The following is a 17,046-nucleotide window of genomic DNA, read 5'->3' on the forward strand; positions in this document are numbered from 1 at the left end:
GAGAACTTGGACTTGAGTTTCCACCTCTGTTGAAAATTGCAGCAGTAAGAACTAAAACCCTGACTCAGTGCAGGTCCAGGGTCTGTTGGCAGTCTGAAGCGGTGAACTGAGATCAGATGAGGGTTACTGGCTAAGCCTGACTGGCTGTTTTTTTGAGGACCCTTTCACAGGAGCTGGTACAGTTTTTCCTCATAAACACGTGTTGCTGAGTGTTACAATATGTGCCTTTATTAACCACAATGCCCCCCACCGCAGAGAACAGACTGGCGGGGAGACTATAAGCGATTGACATAAGATTGAGCGGGGGTTTCGGAGGGGAGCCGGGACTTCAGCCTTGTGTGCAAAAATATTGATCAAATGCCTGATCGCGCGTTCGGTGTAATGACAGGTCGTCAATCACTTAAAGTGCCTGTGTAACAACAACAATCATGATTGAAAAATTACTCGAGAGAACATCAAAATCAAAAGGTGACAAAAATAACACTATTAATGTAAACTACCAGAGGAAAAACAAAATTTAAGTACAATCTCAGCGTGGGTTAGAAATATTCAGATACAATGGGGGGGGGGGGGGGGTGTGAAAGCACTACTGTCACCTGATGTAAAAATATATATTTGGAATGCTTCAGACAGATAACTGGTTTCCCTCACTTCCTTTTGTGCCACATATGGGCTTTGACTTTGGTAACTGAGAGAGCTATTGACAAGGGTGCATAGGATTTCTTTCATATGGCACAACACAATACTGATGATACAATTATTATAAAAACCACCGTCTGTATTTCCTCAACAAATACAGTTGATTGCATAACCCTTTATAACCACGTATTAAAGAGACTAGATCCCAGTTTTGTGTTTGGTTAAATAAAAAGGTACTCACCCCCCCACCCTCTCTCTCTCTCTGGAGGAAGACATCCACGACCTGCTCATCATACATGTAAATGTAAGCTGACACAACCAAAGAGTAGGATATCAGAGAACAGCTAGCAGACACAGCTACAGCACCAAGTCACTGAGAGCCAAGTGTCAGGAAATGGGGGACGCTCAGTCTTTTTTGGTCTCAGACCGTCGTCCCCCTAAAGTCAAGCCTCAGTGCCTGCTTTCCCTGCAAGACTTCTCCCTCGTTTTGCCCTTTAGTTAGCTGAAGCACCTTTTAAACATCTTCACAGCTACATCCAGGCTGTTAGGAGGAGAATCCTATCCCCTGACTCCTTTAGCAGGACCTGAATTTGGGGTCACAAGCCTAGAAGTGATGGATCCTTGTTTGACAGTACATGTATGTATCAAAGAGCATGAACCCATAGGTGAGAGGCAGAGGCTCTCGTCTGACTCCCAGGCTGAGAGAGTTAGAGAAGCCCTGCCGTATCCAGAGTTTTACCACGGATTAGTTTTCTATGACTGTAAGCTTTCTACTCACCTCGCTCTGCTAATGATTAATGCTTTATTAATGGCTACAGCATGTATGGCATGTTCAGTTACCTCTCTGTTTACCTTAGCATTAGCATTCTGCCGGCTACAAGCAAAGATGTTAGTCAGATAAATAAGATGCAAGGGTAGGGTAAGGCTTGAGAAATATGTACCCAGGACAGAGTCTCTTTAACGGGGTTAGACGGTGGTTGGAAGTGAGGGGCTGTCGACATTCTCCACCTTCTGCTCCGGCGAGCAGCAGAGGAAGAGGCGGCTGCCCAGGCTCTTGAAGGCAAACCCAAAGTACATGATGTGACCCATGGCCACGAAGGAGACAGAGATGATGACCAGCAGGCCGAAGGCCTCCGGGTTCGGAGCCAGAATCACCATGATGAAGTGCAGCAGGTCTAAGAGGTAGTTCATGGAGTTCTGGACGCCGTTGATCACACCTCGCTCCGACTCGATCACATTCTCCTGGATGAGCTGGGTCACTGTCAGGTCAAAGGACCACAGGCCTGCAAGACGGAGGTCAACAGTCAGCCATAATGACATTTTAACAGCCACAATAAAACAACCTTAGAAGACAACGGTAGCTGTAGCGGGAATTATCAGGCAACATTATTGGAATCAAAGGTTGCAGATATTGCGCTGACATCCATGACACATCCGTAGTGACTTATGGAAAAGTTCAACCTGTGGACCTGCTTGAATCACCTTTAGGAAGTCATAATTTGGGAAACAGCCTCTTATAATCTCATCAAAGGAAGTCAACATGCCAACAAACAAGGGCACTCTAATTTCCTTTTGAATAACACCCAACAAACTAACTAGACTATGCACCATTTACTTCAATGGCAATCAATGATCATTTGCACTTCTACTCTGCTCCAAAAACAAAATATTTGTATTAAATACAATATCTTATTTAGATGACCCCTCTTTCCACCAGAAAACAATTCAAGGGGAACCACTTTACTCACCAACTCTAGCAGCAATGACGCCAGAAAACAGCAGACTAACAGACATGTAGGACTGCAGAGGCGTCAGCTCTTCAGCTGGTGCAGCAGTAGTAGTGGCGTTTCCGGTAAGAACGCTGGTGAGGCTGTAGTCGGCCTCGGGCAGCGCCTTCTCTCCGATCAGGTGGGTGTATAAGTCCTGGAAGGGCGAGACGCTGAGGTCGAAGGGGCTCCCGGGAGCAAAGACGGAGACAACACACAGCATGAGGCAGGACAGCTGGGCCACGCCCGAGATGAAGCCCGTGCGGATCAGGCCGCACTTCTTGCGGACCCAAGTGAAGGCGACGGTGCCGCAGATGCCCGACACGGCCGAGGCCCCCATCAGCAGGCTGAGCACCGAGCCGTTGAGGCCCTGCGTGTAGGCGTAGCCCGTGGTGATGCAGTCGAAGCCCAGCACCGTCATGTAGAGGAAAGCCAGGGACATGCCGGCAAAGAAAATGTTCTGGTTGTAGTAGGCCACCCAGCCGGCCTTGAGGGTGCGCAGGGGCTCGCTCACCTGGTAGCAACAGCCGTGCTGCTTGGGAGAGTCGGGCTTGGCCACGACTGGGGTTTCATTCATCAGCGGCTGAGACGACTCCTCGGGACTCTGGCCGTTCTCCAGGTCTGCGAAGGGGCAGAAGCATGGAGAGTTATATTTAGTCTGGATCATCACACAGGCCAAAACCCTCCACACTCCACCAATGAGTAAGATGCTTATTACCAAAAATAAAACACCACAAACACAAGGTTCTGGCAGCTACCTTTGGGGGGGCTGAGCTGTTTGAGCTCCTGTTGCTGCTCCTTCTGGCCGGCTTTCACGGCCAGCGCCGGCGTCTTCTGGTAGACCTTCCACAGCAGTGCGTACTCCAGACACATGGAGCACAGGTTCCAGCCTGAGATGAAGCCGCAGCCAATGAAATGGGAGCCAAAGGCCATGATCTGACCCACCAGCATGGGAGCCAGGATGTTGGTCAGCTGGTCGATAATCCGCACTGTGGCATTCATGTCTGTTTGATACAAGAGCGGAAGGGGGTGTAAGTGGATATTCAGTTCCAGATTTAGTAGGAAGTGTGATCAAACAGTCATTATAGGCTTTATAGGTTTCACACATTCATGTGACAGCAGCTTTTTACCAGAATGACAGCGCTAGCTCAGCAAACTGATAAGGGTCGCCAAGTTCACAAGTGCTGTTCATAATCTTTTTTTAAATAGTTTAAATAACAATCAGGAGGAAACTGCAGGGACATAAAAGGTGAAATCGAGATTGAGTCAGCATCCAGGGTTCAAAGTCTGCCCCTCTGGACACATCTGATAACGGGTCACTTGAGCCCTACATTAGGTGATAAGGCGGCGGCGGGAAAGAAACACTGACCTGCCAACTTGCTGCTGTCCTGACCCGCCACAACCACCACCCAGTCCCTCTGGATGGTGATGGATGTGGCCGTGCTGGCCAGGTTGGCGATGTTGGCGATGGTGATCACCATTATGTAGCAGGTGGTCTGAAAAACAAAACAAGGGTATATTTTTTACATTTGTGTCTTATTGTTCGATTTGGAAATGTTTTCTTACTGTCAACCAATTCCATGTAAAGTCTAAAATCAACAATAAAGTGATTGATTGATAAGCCTGATTATAGCTTATTCCTGGGGCTGAGCGCCACATACAAGGTAAGGAAGTCGTCGTGAAGTATTTAGAGAGGGCTGACCAATCGTTTCAGTATTTGCATGGGATTTGTTTACAAGAAACCTACCAACCTTAGCCTTTAAACATGGATATAGAAGACTTAGTGAAAACACATCCAATTTTGGTTATTTTTATGACAAGAGACCAGAATGACAAGCAACCTTCAGGGTGGTTTCAACCCTTTATAACTGTGTAACACTGGGAAGTATGGAAATACAGATTTCACCTGATTCTGAAGACAAAACAAAATACTTAACTAACCAAAGACTGTGTGCTACGATCACATGTCACTAAAAAAATCTATAACTCCCTGTGGAAAAAATAGCTGATACAATACTATAATACATGTGACCTCAACTATAGCAGCAAGAAGCACCGGATTACAAAAAACCTAGAAAACGTAGCAACACTTCATCTAGAAATTTGTCAAACACACTGGCCGGCTCCTTTGTTCGTTGATCCGTATGTACATTGCAACGCAGCTGCTCCGGTCAGAGAAGCAACAGAAATGCTTCAACAGGCCAGGCCACATTTCTCTCTCCCTCTCTCCCTCTGTCATGTGACAGGCCTTGAAGAACCTGCTGACTACACAGCCTCCAACGAGACACTCAATCTCCTGTTTCGCCAACCTCCCTCCACCTCCACACACACACTCCGACACCGGCCATCCCTCTAAACACTCTCACATGGTGAAACCCCCCCACCCTTTCTCTGGAGACCCACAAATGCAGAGACATTCCCCCCCCTCCCAACAGAAAGGCTTTTGTGTTTCAACCCGCCTCCCCAACGAGTCTCCCACGACAGACGGAAACCTCTCTAGGCTGCAGCTCGGCATCTCGGTCAGCTGCAGAGTCAGGTCTGAACCTTTGTGGCTGAGGGAGCTCTCATGAACTTACATAGCTCAACAAGTGTAAACAAGCCCATTGCAAAACACTGACACAAGCTTTTCCTACAGAAGGCTGTTGAGGACGCGCGTGTGTGTGTGTGTGTGTGTAATTACCTCTGTTTTCTTGTGATTCCAAAATATTTTAATCAATAACAATTTTTCGTTAATAACGAATTATCGTAATGCGACAAAAAAGAATATGTTGAGCATCACGTGTGTAAATAATAAGAGTTAGTTAGTTAATAATGACTAACCTACTCTGTCAATTTAAGTTAGTGGAGCAGTCAAAGGTCTTTGGGAGTGAACTCGTCTCACTCATCTGTAGACGTTGTTCATGTGGTCATAAATCATATTGACGCACGAGTCCATATCAGTGAAAGCATGTTTCCATCCCGTGGTCAGTGTTGTACTTGAGGAAAAAGGGGGCAAAAATGCTTTCAGTGAAAATCCCAGCACGGGGGGGGGGGGGATCTTACCAGAATCCATCCATTGTAAAGCTCCACAAGCTGTTCTTTGAACTGGAAAACAACCATCAGGAGGATCCCACACACGATGACGCAACTGTTCTGGACGAGCAGAGAAGTCTGGGCCACTGTGGAAACGCCACGAAGAACATTAGGGACAGAAATATGATCAAAGACAACAGGTTTCTGTGTGGAAAAACTGGTTCATTAGGGCGCTTTGACAAGACGGTTGGACACATTCCCCGCTCCCTCATCAAATCTAATGGTGCCTTTGTCAAATTCCTCTGGATAAAAATTCCACAAGAGGTGCATTTAACTGTGAATGTGAGGGAGGACAACAGCACATGTGCACACTGTATATGACGCTGTCATGCCAGTCCCTTTGAAAGTGCTCCACATCTAGTTTCAGGATCAAAACTACATTCGTGACAAACTTGTGTTACGACAAATCCAAGTTAAAACAGCTACGACTGATGATTTGATTTGAACTGCCTCCCTCACCTTTGAGTCTGGGATTTCTGTCCACCCAGTCCCCGATGATGGCCCCCAGCAGCAGCACGGAGCCGGCCACCACCAGCCCGTACACGGCCGTGAGCAGCAGGCTGTTCCCATACAGCTCCACCAGGAAAACGGCCACAGCAAAGTTCCACATTCGGTCACCCTGGAAATGAAAATCTGGGTTATTTGAAGGCCAGGCTGATACTTGATTCGAGACTTCCAGGTTAGGGCTGATAGGAAATGTGGTCTGGGACGTGCTGCATAACAAATCCACAGTCTGAAACACCCTGTTCAGTTACATCTCTCCTCTCTCCCCTTCGTGTGTGGGGAGCTACACAAGGAAAACATGTCATTTTGTATTGTAATGACAGTTATAATAACACATAATGTAACAATAACACATTAATGTTGTATTACACTCAGTCTGGCACTGAAAAGCCACATTGTGAAGCCTGTCATCACGCTGTATGATGCTGTGTCATGTAAATAGACAGTGTCAGTGTGTCACTTACCCATGTTGACAGCGCGTGTCCCATGTAAATAAGGAATTTAGCCGAAGTGAAGAAGTCCCGGACAGAGTCTGCAACAAAGAGATGTAACTGTCAGAATCAGCTGATGACATGTTGTGTCCGTGTTTTTCATCCCTTTAATTTCGCACGGAAAGAAGAATGACCTACCGCAGCACGTCTTCTTCGCTCCAGAGTTATCCATTTCAAAGCCGTCCAGATGTCAAAGATAACCAGGTGAACACTGCGTGTGTGTGTGTGTGTGTCTCTTGTAATGTAAAGGAGGTCGAGCCCCGGCTACCTCTGCATCCTCCTGTCTGCAGGCAGCGACGCAAACACACACAACAAAAAAAGACACGGCGTTTGTCCCTTTTCCTCCTCTCCAAACTTAGCTAACACTGTAGCTGAAGTCGGAAAGAAATAGCTGTTTAGCCTCAACAGCCGGTTAGTGGCAAAATAAAAACAGCCCACACAAAGCGAGGGGCTGGTTTGAGCACTGCTCCGCTGCACGGCTAGCTCCGCTCTGCTGCTCCGTGTTTACGTCCCGCCTCGAATATACCCACGCTGTCACGTGACCCGCCGTTGTTTACATTGTGTCAAAAACAAGTGCGGTCCTCGGCTCCTCCCACCACGCACACACACGCACACGCACACACACGCAAAAAAAAAGCTGGACCATATCTGCACAAAAAGCTGTCTGTGTTACCTTCTCTTATCTGCCTCTACAAAGATAACCAAATCAAAACTATAATAATAATACTAATACTAATAATAAAATAATCACTTCGCTGTCGTCACGTAAAAATACTGCATTCAAAATACTACTTAAGCAGAAGTGTTGGTGGGAAAATCAAAAATAAAAGTACTTGTTATGCAGAAAACAGGCACCCAGGAATGTTATATTATCACATTTCCTTTAATCAATTTAATATTATTACTGCATGCATTAATGTGTAAGTAGCATTTTACTGTTGTAGTTGGTGAAGGTGGAGCTAACTGCGACTTCTTTATATGCCGCTATGTGGTTTAATCGAGATCATATCTTATAAACTTATCAAATGTTTTATACGTGAAATCTTAATCTGCAAAGTAACTTGTGACTGGAGCTGTTAAATAAAGTATTTGCCTCTGAAATGTGTGTGGAATAGAAGTCTGAAGTGGCACCAAATGGACATACTCAAGTAAAGTACAAGCAGTACAAAATTGTACTTAAGTACAGTACTTGAGTAAATGTGCTTTCCATTACTGACGGACTGTAAGAGAGTTTAGGCAGTTACAACCACATGGTCCTTTTCAGTCAGTGGGATGCAGGTTATATTAGTCACTGTGTCACTAATGGAACTATATTGTTGTATCTACTGATACACATAGCAGTACACCAATTGATTTATTGACGCATAGCAGTACACCAATTGATTTATTGAGAACAGTTCCGCCTTAAATGGAGAAATGTTTTAGATGTTTTCACAGCTCCACCTTTGCCAAATCCAATAATATCACTGGAGACTTTTTTATTACATGCTGCATTTTCTTTTCATAAATAAACTGAATCTTGAGAAATACTTAAGTGATCTAAACAAGCAAACCACTGTGGAGAGAAAAGCGTTGCAATCTCTTTGTTAAAGTTAAAGATTAACTGGACCTGCCTGATGCCACACAACACAAGTGATAGATGAACGTTTCACACATTTTGGCAGCGGAGACTGTCGTTATCGCCTGTTTACTCAGAAGCCTGTTGCATTAGAGCTTGGCAGTGAACAAAGCCCACATTTGGATGACTTGCACTTGTCCAACTATGTCAACAGAACTGAATCGCAGCTTTAATTACAGTCTGCATGGATGAGGGCTCCTTGGCTCAGTGAGTACATGGCTAATATGTTTCTTTGGACTGTACACTGCACCTGGATGCACAGTGGACTATAAAGGGCTGTTATGAGCTGAGTGGGACCCCCCACTCACCACTGAAACCTCATGTCTACTCTTGAGTGATGTATCCTGGGCTGCAGTACAGTAGGTTAGTGTGCTGCATCTTGTGGCGGCTGGTGTGTGGTTTTCATATTATATCACTTGGATTAAGTGTTTTGTTTTAGAAGGATCTGATGCACATTTGATCCTAACTATAGTTAGTTAGTGCAGGTCAAGCTCAACTCACAAACTCTCTCGACTGATCATTCCAGTTTTCTCGGGCTCATCCCTACAGTGCTATGAAAGCTGAAGTATGACAGCAAAAATGTGCTCCATCAGGTGCCAAATCTCCCTCAAGCACACACAAAGCACAGAGACAAACTTTGGCCGAATTCACCAAAATGACGTGTGCTGAAGCGCAGCCTCATGGTCCTTTGTGGGAGATTTTCATTGCAGTCATGTTGATCCAATAAACATGTATTATTGTATCCAGCCTTGTTACAACATACTGAGAAATATGAGCACATTTAGAGCCTGATGCCCAGTGTTTTAAGCAATAGCTCCAAATCTAAAGGGGTGTGGTGCGGAAAGCTTCTGCTGCTTTTTCATGAGTTCAAATTCAAATACATGAAACACTGTAACCTCAAAATGTGTACATGTAGATGTATGAGGTGGTGTGGCGAATCTGAAGTATTGCTTATGATGTCTAAACCACATTAAGTGTTTTAAAAATATTTTGTCTTGCCCTTCCTCTACCTTTCATAAATATAATTGCAATGGGTAGAAGTGGTATTAGTATATATATTTTATATATATCACTCTCATGTTTGCATGCTAAATAAAAAGCAACATGCCAGCAGATGGTTATCTTAGCTTAGCATAAAGACTGGAAACAGGGGGAAACAGCTAGCCGGGCTCTGTTCTTTCTTCTTTCACATGGTTTTAAAACGTGGTCATCACCATGAGGCTGCCAGGCACCCTGCAGAGAAGTATGAAGTCATTATCTACATGTAATGACTATATTTAACATGTAGGCCTAGTAATATGAATATGTGTGAAAACACATTCTGCTGCAGGGCTACCCATATATCTGTTTGTTATTTTCACACATGTAGATGTACAATAGATATACAAAGCACCAGTTAATTTGGCCAAGAGCATCACGTAGGCCTACTCTGTGCCAGCTCATCGCATGCGGGACCAAAACTGACACTAACAAGGAACATAAGCACATATTTTGGGCCGAGTGATGACAATAGGCCCTTCTGTCCCTTTGTGATCTATTCAAGGATCACAGAGAGCCCTCAGCCGTTTGAAAGTCTGCACACATTGAGCTGGTACAAACAGATTACCTGCCGCACTATTACTGGGCCGGTGTGTCAGCTGGATGTTACCTGTCATCAGCGGTCAGACGGCTGCTGTGTCATTTTGCGGCCATGTGACCCGCAGGTTATGTCTGCAGGATCCCTTTACAGCCTGAGTGTGGAACAACAAGCTGTGTTTACGTCGGCTAAATTTGTACTTCCAGGACAGAAATATGAGAATGACTTGCCTCCTGTAAGTTGTCTGACACTCTCAAGCCACAGCTAAAGAAGGGATAGAGGCGGAGGGAGGATGTGAAATCTCACCTGAAGGACGGTGCACGTGTGGCTGGATCACATTATTCATCTATTTTTCATGCAGGGCTTCTGTTCTTTTTTTGTGCTGAGCTCTTAGACTCTAACTCTTTGTTGCAGCAGAGCTGACAGGTATTACAGCACAGCTCCCTCGCTTCAGTCATTCATTGTCATTGATAGTTAGCTGGAATATAACTGAGGCTGGGCTCTTGAGGTCTCCCAAAATGTGACACTGGACACAATAAGATCACCAACCCTCTCAGTGACCAAAGAACACCAGAAACAATTATAATTATTGCCTTTACCCATTTTTGGAACATAACAGTGTTGCGGTCTTATTGTTTCTGTGGATATCTACCGCTGCCCTGACAGCAGACACCAGAGTACGATAAACATCAAAGGTCACTGTCCTGACCTGGCCACCTTTCCCAAAATGACAACCCTTGTTTCCAGGCAAAGAAACGGTAAACACCTGACAGCTGTTTCAGATCAATACAGCATCGCAGCTCAGTGGGCAGCAGACCAACATGACAACCTCAGACAGGAGTGTTTGTCTGTCACACTGCAGGTTCCAAAGGGTGTTTGACCGACTGCTTGCTGGAGCAAGATCAACATTTGCGTCATCCAGGGTAATGTCTCTTTACCGGTTGTTGACCGCTGCCGGGCTACAGAATCTCAGGTGCTCAAATATATCTCTGTAATGTAATTGTACCACATGTGACTGGAAGGTTGCTGGTTTGAATCCCTGCATGCTGAGTGAATGAGTAATGCTCTCCCCTCCCTCAATGACTTTTTAATCACGCTATTAGTGTGGCTCTGCGTTTGGCCAAGTCTGTCGGGGTGGTCCACCGCTTTGGTCCAGACTCAACAAACATTGGCTGGATTGCATTATGACATTCTGGTACAGACATTCATGGTCACCAGAGGATGAATGCCACTGACTTTGGAGATCCTCTGACTTTTTTCCCTAGCGCCATCACCAGGTCAAGATGGCTGTAGACCAAAGTTAAAATGTACCTCTGATTTTAGTCTATGTTTTTCAAGTAGTGCCGTTTGTGTATCTAATGTAAGGAGAGAGAATAAGAAAATTAATTTCAACACTCATGCCAGAGTTGTGTTCCAACACACCCTCGTGATTCTCCTGTGAGGGTTCCTTATTTCTCTCATCATCTGAGTGCATTTTCCACCAGCAACATGGGGACAAAACTCCTATGACTTGAACTGACTGGCATGAGCCCAGTTTTATTTACTGGAGACTTGACGTGCGGCAGCATGACCACTCAGTGGTTAGGTGGTTATCAGATTATCAGGACAAATATCAATAATGGTATCAACCTCTAAAATCCAGTATTGGTCGGGTCATAATTTCTACACAACACATCGTGTTGTAAAATAATGTATTCAATTTGGAACTTGTAGGTTATAAAATGAACCACAAGCAACAGCTTTGAGCCAAGCTTGACCTGGCAACAGCTCTGGGAACAGTTCATCTTTTATCGACTGGATCTGAAAGAAGAAGGAGAAGACTGTTGGGTCTCTGTAATAACATTATAAAGAGTCGGTCTAGACCTGCTCTATTTGTAAAGTGTCATGAGATGACTTTTGTTGTGATTTGGCGCTATATAAATAAAACTGAATTGAATTGTATTGAATTGAATTGACGACAATACACCGCGCGGAAGAGACTATTTTAATTCATTTCAGGATTATGGATTCAATCAGACATTTTAATTTCTAGTTTTGTCGAAAATTGACCATTAATTTGTTGTAAAGTTGTGGCTTTAGTGCTCCTTTAGTATATATTTCAATGGGAGGAACATGGGAATAGTTTTGTAGTCATGGGGAATCTTGGGGAGTAAAAATAATGTATGTATCAACCGCCCACCTGCAGGGGGCAGTGGAGCCAAAACTGGACACACCTCCGCACCCGGAAGAGCTTTGAAAGCTGCTGAGCATGTCTTTACACCGAGGTTAGCTAGCTTCAACTACATCAATATAAGCTCTAAACAGTCTTGGTTGAAGTTTCCTTTCACCAATATGTCTTCGAAGAGCCGGGACAACGACGATAGTTTGGAAGGACAGTGCGCACTTAAGGAGGAACTGAACAAAAAGGTAGCCACAACATGTCGCTGGTGGCTAACACATTAGCCACAAATATTAGCTGGTAAACACGCAGCAAACCTGAATGTTGGAGTGACATTAGGACCCTCTTTCCCACTAGCTGCTTGTCTCGTAGGAACTTTAAATTGTTGCCCGAAGAATTTCCTGTTTATCAGGTCTGTGATATACTTCGTGTTGCTCTCTTGCAGATCAAGGAGCAGAAGGTTGTGGTGGACGAGCTCTCCAATCTGAAGAAAAGCAGGGTGAGTAGAGTTGTGTCAAAGGAATCACATATATGTATTTATTCCTGCATTTAAATGCGGTTATGTCCTGGCAACTATAAACGTCTTAGTCTTAACTGTGTTGTAAGACCTGTTTCTCAGGAACTTGTGTATTTTTGTACGCATTAATGTACATTTTGTATGTTTTATCTTCCAGAGAGTCTACATCCAGCAGAGGAACAGTAACATCTTCTTCATAGCAGACAGAGGTCAGACACTGAGTTCATGCAAAAGTAAGTTGAGAGCTGGAAACTTAAATAAATATTGTAATATATAAACTAGCTGGTATCTCTCTGTGTCATGACTTAATAACAGAGGCTGTACATCATGTAGCTGAACATAACAGATGATTTCTTCTCCCTCCAGAGGAGCTGGATAACATGAAGAAGGAACTGCAGGATATGTAAGACTAACCTTCACCGCAACAATGTGCGGCATCTTTTGTCTGTTGAGTCTGTCTCCAGCTCAGCTTGAGTGGGACAAAACCGTTCATGAACATTTGAAGAGAAGAGGGCCCGACTGGAGCCAGGATCTCACAGTCGGAGGCACAAGTCCCTGCTGTCAGTGTTTGTTCTCTGCACACGTTCTTCACATGAGAGGTCTTCTTACCCCTCAGCCAGTTCAAGACAACACTGGGAATGTCCTGGTGTGGAACGGGGAGGTTTTTGGAGGTCTCCCAGTGATGCCGGAGGAAAATGACACTGCTGTTGTCTCTCAGCGGCTATCATCCTGCAACAGCCCTTCGGAGATTCTGTCTGTCCTGTCCACTATACGAGGGCCATGGGGGTTTGTTTACTACCAAAAGGCGGGTGACTACCTCTGGTTTGGCAGAGACTTCTTTGGTAGACGGAGTTTGCTGTGGAAATTTGAAGCAGAGGTCAACGTCTTGACCCTGACGTCTGTGGCATCCCAGAGTTCTGGACCTGGTCAGTCTGCTTGGCAAGAAGTCCCAGCAATTGGTGCATATAGGATTGACCTGAAGGCTGTTTCAGAAGCTGGCTCTGTGACGTTTGAGGTTTATCCTTGGGCTCGTGGTGGAAATGATCTAGTCTCTAGCTGCAGTGAAACTATGTTGGAGTCTGTCCCCAACGGCTGCACAGCTGTGATGAACCAGTCAGGCCTCATTCTCGCGTCGCCCGTGAGCCCCCTGAATACATTCATCCCAAAGTCATTAAATGAGAAAGAAATTCATCCTAACTGTCATTCATGTGTTAAGGATCTGGAGAAGCTGCTTGCAAGCAAAGAGAAAAACGATGAGGTAAAGCGTGTCATTGATGTCCTCGGTGAGGCAGTAAGGCGACGAGTTCATTCTCTGCCTTTCAGGGTGAATGACAGTTCCCCTCCTACTAAAGACCATGCTAGTGTTGCTATACTCTTTTCAGGAGGTATCGATTCAATGATCCTGGCTGTCTTAGCTGACCGTCACATACCTGCTCATCAACCAATAGACCTCCTCAATGTAGCGTTTAAACTACAGGAGCCAAAGACGCAGAAAGAGTCTGCAAAGAAACCCAAAAAGCACAAAAATAAGCCCACAGATTCTAAGACTGATGGAGCCGATTCCCAAACGTCCAGCCCCTTTGATGTTCCAGACAGGATTACTGGAAAAGCCGGCCTCAAGGAACTACAAGACTTGAATCCTGAAAGAAGGTGGAATTTTGTTGAAATCAACGTAGCGCAGGAGGAGCTGCAGAAAATGCGCCATGAGCGTATTTCTCATCTGGTGCATCCACTGGATACGGTGCTTGATGACAGCATTGGATGTGCTGTGTGGTTTGCAGCAAGAGGGACGGGGTTCATCACAGAGGACAACGACCAGAGGCCCTTCACATCGTCAGCAAAGGTGAAGCACAAACATCAGACTTTGCTCTTTCCAGGAACAAATCAGGGGATTTGATGCAGCTTTCCCTGACCTGCTTTTCTGTGTTGCTACTTCATCACTGCAGGTCATTTTGACAGGAATCGGAGCAGACGAGCAGCTAGCAGGTTACTCCAGACACAGAGTCCGCTTTAAGATGTCTGGACACGAGGGACTGATCCAGGAACTGGCCATGGAGCTGGGCAGGATCTCTTCCAGGAATTTGGGCAGAGATGACAGAGTGATAGGGGACCATGGGAAAGAGGCCAGGTCAGTGTGGCATCTGTTTCAGGCACCCATCACATGTTCCCAGAGCCTGAGGTGATGTGAAGGTGTTTCAATGATGCAAGTTATGTTTACATTTAGTGTTTCTCACCAAAGCATCTTGAGGCCTAACAAATATGCTGAGTGCATTTTCCTCATCCGAAAACATTTGCGAAGCCAATGTAAAACTAATCGTTGTGCATCGTTAATCAGTTTGCTACCTTGCAGTTTTCTTCTTTTCTGCCTGTCAATCAGTGGAATAGCATGAGAACCAGTGGCAGGAGGTGAAATCCGCCACCTGTGAACCCACTCATAAAAACTCCATAGTGCTACTAGTGGTCAAAAACCTTTTCATTTGAAAGAACCGTCTTCTTTCGACTAATCGTTTATTAATATTTGGCATGTACTTTGAAGCCTGGAACATACAGGTTTGACCGTATAAATGGAAGCAGAATCCAAAAACTGTCCGAAAGACATGCATGAACAGCATTGTACCAATAGTTTTAATTGGAACCTGTACAAATTATTGACCCCCAATCAAAAACGTCAATGCTGTGAGCTCCACAGATGGAAATCCTTTCACCTCCATTGTTCAGGGCAGAGTATCTGACGAATATAACTGCCATCTGCAGATTTCCCTACTTGGACGAGGACGTGGTGAGCTACTTGAACTCCCTGCCCCTGTGGGAGAAGGCCGATCTGTCACTTCCTCGAGGCGTCGGGGAGAAACTCCTCCTGAGACTGACAGCGAAGCAGCTGGGCCTCGGCCAATCGGCCGTCCTGCCCAAGAGAGCCATGCAGTTTGGCTCCCGCATCGCAAAGATGGAGGACAAACGTGAAAAGGCCTCTGACAAATGCACAAGACTCCTCACTGGGTAGACAAATCATTGGTTGTAATGAAAAGAATATAAAATGATTTTAATTGTTATTATAAAATTACATACAATATTATGTTGCATATTTACAGTTCTAAGTCTTGATTTAGTGTTACAGACAAATTCTTTAAGTTTGCCAAGACTTAACATCAGATTCTTTTTGTGCTCGTCATGGATCATTTTTTTATCATGGCATAATAAACATGGCGTTTTTGTCCATCACTGATTCTTCTACACCATGTAAGACTCGACATCTTGAAGCTTTTCTCTGAAGTAAAGGTCACATTCAACATAGGACGGCAAGTTTCCAACATCGAAGCGGCCAAAAATCTGATGAATATATACTGGCTTCCTGAAGGGGGAAGAAAACAGTAATTTATTGATAAATATACTGACATGTTGATTTAAAAAGTACTGGTTTTAGCCAAGTGTCTACATCATTTTACATGTATGAATAATATTATAAAAGTCAAAATCTCATTTTGTGATCACAGTAAAGAAGACGTGATGATGAAAGATGATTCGGATGACTTAAGTGAGTTAAACCTCGACCCCTGACTCTAAAGGGTCCAGCAGAAATTACCTTGGAATGAGCCACGACACAAAGTTTCCTGGGGCATCTTTCTCATCAAGAGGAGCCTCCTAGGGCAAAAAAAAAGAGTTGTGCATAATGATGAAATTAGCCACATAATTTACTCTTGATTCCCATCACATGCGGGACTTTAGATTATTAAAGTTACCTTCTTTTCCTCAATGAAGCTATCCAACAGAGGAAGGCTTTTCTTTGAAAACACATAGAAACAGGGACACTGAAAAACAAATGGCAATTATTAGCTGGGTGTTGCCTGAAAATGTGATCCAAAGATATACAGTGTAAATACATACACTGTACATGTTGGGCGTCATAAAAGTACCAGCAACCTTCACTTGATATTGATCACAATGACTAAATATGGAACACGACATGACTTCAGATTTCATTCTGAGATAAAATTGTGTATTCATAATATTAAAATATGTTACTGATGAAAAATGATTTATGGCCCAAGAGTTACAATCCCTTAATCTGATGTGGACGTAAACGCTGTCTAATTAAAGCTGAATGTCAGGACTTTAAAGATCTTTTGTCATTATTGGCAGGCTTTGTTCAGTGTCTTATGGTGAACTTACTGCTCTCCTCGACTCTGTCTCCGAAGGACGAGGTTTCTCCTTCATACAGAGGACACGAAGATCACCGTCTACCTCCAGTATGCCGTATTTATGAGTTTCTGTACAGACAAACAATACAGAACTAATTGTGAGCATGAGGCCGAGCCATGTTTGACACTTTAGCATGACGATTTCCATAATGTTACGCTTCATTTCTCACTCACCCTCCTCTTTGCACTGGTACGAGAGCAGCAGACAGCTGTCCTCACACGTTGCCTGGAGGTCAGAAAACCTCTCTTTTACTTTACTGAGGCTAAAATCTTCTTTAAAGAGGGTGTCCCTGTTGACAATGGGAAGGGAGTTGTATCAACTTGGCAGAAACAATAACAGTAACTCTGCATGGTCGTGTTGATGATGTTAACTCAGTAAACGTACCCCCCGATTACTAAGACATGGTCTTCTATCTTGAAGTGCTTTACTGCAAGTTGCAGGCAGGCCACAGCACCAAGACGCCCCTGGTGGAATAAGAGTTTGCTTGAAACGATTTAACCAATTGCAA

At 44.5% G+C, this 17,046-nt stretch overlaps 3 protein-coding genes across 3 annotated transcripts; 2 read left to right on the forward strand and 1 right to left on the reverse strand.

The window, feature by feature from the left end:
- Window positions 1-1,605: 1,605 nt before the first annotated feature.
- On the reverse strand, window positions 1,606-6,746 carry slc40a1 (solute carrier family 40 member 1). Its single transcript, XM_070914378.1, has 8 exons — window positions 6,611-6,746; window positions 6,446-6,513; window positions 5,937-6,096; window positions 5,448-5,563; window positions 3,775-3,901; window positions 3,164-3,409; window positions 2,388-3,026; window positions 1,606-1,922 (listed from the first exon to the last, which is right to left on the reverse strand). The coding sequence occupies exons 1-8, from the start codon at window positions 6,642-6,644 to the stop codon at window positions 1,606-1,608; spliced, it is 1,707 nt and encodes a 568-aa protein (XP_070770479.1). The 5' UTR covers window positions 6,645-6,746.
- Window positions 6,747-11,937: 5,191 nt separating this feature from the next.
- On the forward strand, window positions 11,938-12,748 carry asdurf (ASNSD1 upstream open reading frame). Its single transcript, XM_070915362.1, has 4 exons — window positions 11,938-12,072; window positions 12,270-12,323; window positions 12,499-12,574; window positions 12,708-12,748. The coding sequence occupies exons 1-4, from the start codon at window positions 11,998-12,000 to the stop codon at window positions 12,746-12,748; spliced, it is 246 nt and encodes an 81-aa protein (XP_070771463.1). The 5' UTR covers window positions 11,938-11,997.
- Window positions 12,749-12,768: 20 nt separating this feature from the next.
- asnsd1 (asparagine synthetase domain containing 1) lies at window positions 12,769-16,449 on the forward strand. Its single transcript, XM_070914723.1, has 4 exons — window positions 12,769-14,184; window positions 14,288-14,469; window positions 15,096-15,338; window positions 15,584-16,449. Exons 1-4 carry the CDS (start codon window positions 12,769-12,771, stop codon window positions 15,711-15,713), a joined length of 1,971 nt encoding a protein of 656 aa, XP_070770824.1. The 3' UTR covers window positions 15,714-16,449.
- Window positions 16,450-17,046: the final 597 nt, after the last annotated feature.

The sequence above is a fragment of the Enoplosus armatus genome, chromosome 11, assembly GCF_043641665.1.
Source record: "Enoplosus armatus isolate fEnoArm2 chromosome 11, fEnoArm2.hap1, whole genome shotgun sequence".
In the NCBI taxonomy this organism is placed as follows: domain Eukaryota; kingdom Metazoa; phylum Chordata; class Actinopteri; order Centrarchiformes; family Enoplosidae; genus Enoplosus; species Enoplosus armatus.

Excerpts from the sequence above, each read along its gene's own strand:
- slc40a1 (XM_070914378.1), bottom strand. The coding sequence starts at position 6,644 with ATGGATAACTCTGGAGCGAAGAAGACGTGCTGCG. Across the intron at positions 5,564-5,936 it reads CAGAAATCCCAGACTCAAAG|TGGCCCAGACTTCTCTGCTC; the intron begins GTGAGGGAGGCA and ends GCGTTTCCACAG. Across the intron at positions 3,902-5,447 it reads TTTACAATGGATGGATTCTG|ACCACCTGCTACATAATGGT; the intron begins GTAAGATCCCCC and ends TTTGTTTTTCAG.
- asnsd1 (XM_070914723.1), top strand. The coding sequence starts at position 12,769 with ATGTGCGGCATCTTTTGTCTGTTGAGTCTGTCTCCAGCTCAGCTTGAG. Across the intron at positions 14,185-14,287 it reads CCTTCACATCGTCAGCAAAG|GTCATTTTGACAGGAATCGG; the intron begins GTGAAGCACAAA and ends TCATCACTGCAG. Across the intron at positions 15,339-15,583 it reads TGCACAAGACTCCTCACTGG|ACTCGACATCTTGAAGCTTT; the intron begins GTAGACAAATCA and ends ACACCATGTAAG.
- asdurf (XM_070915362.1), top strand. The coding sequence starts at position 11,998 with ATGTCTTCGAAGAGCCGGGACAACGACGATAGTTTGGAAGGACAGTGC. Across the intron at positions 12,073-12,269 it reads AGGAGGAACTGAACAAAAAG|ATCAAGGAGCAGAAGGTTGT; the intron begins GTAGCCACAACA and ends GCTCTCTTGCAG. Across the intron at positions 12,324-12,498 it reads CCAATCTGAAGAAAAGCAGG|AGAGTCTACATCCAGCAGAG; the intron begins GTGAGTAGAGTT and ends TTTATCTTCCAG.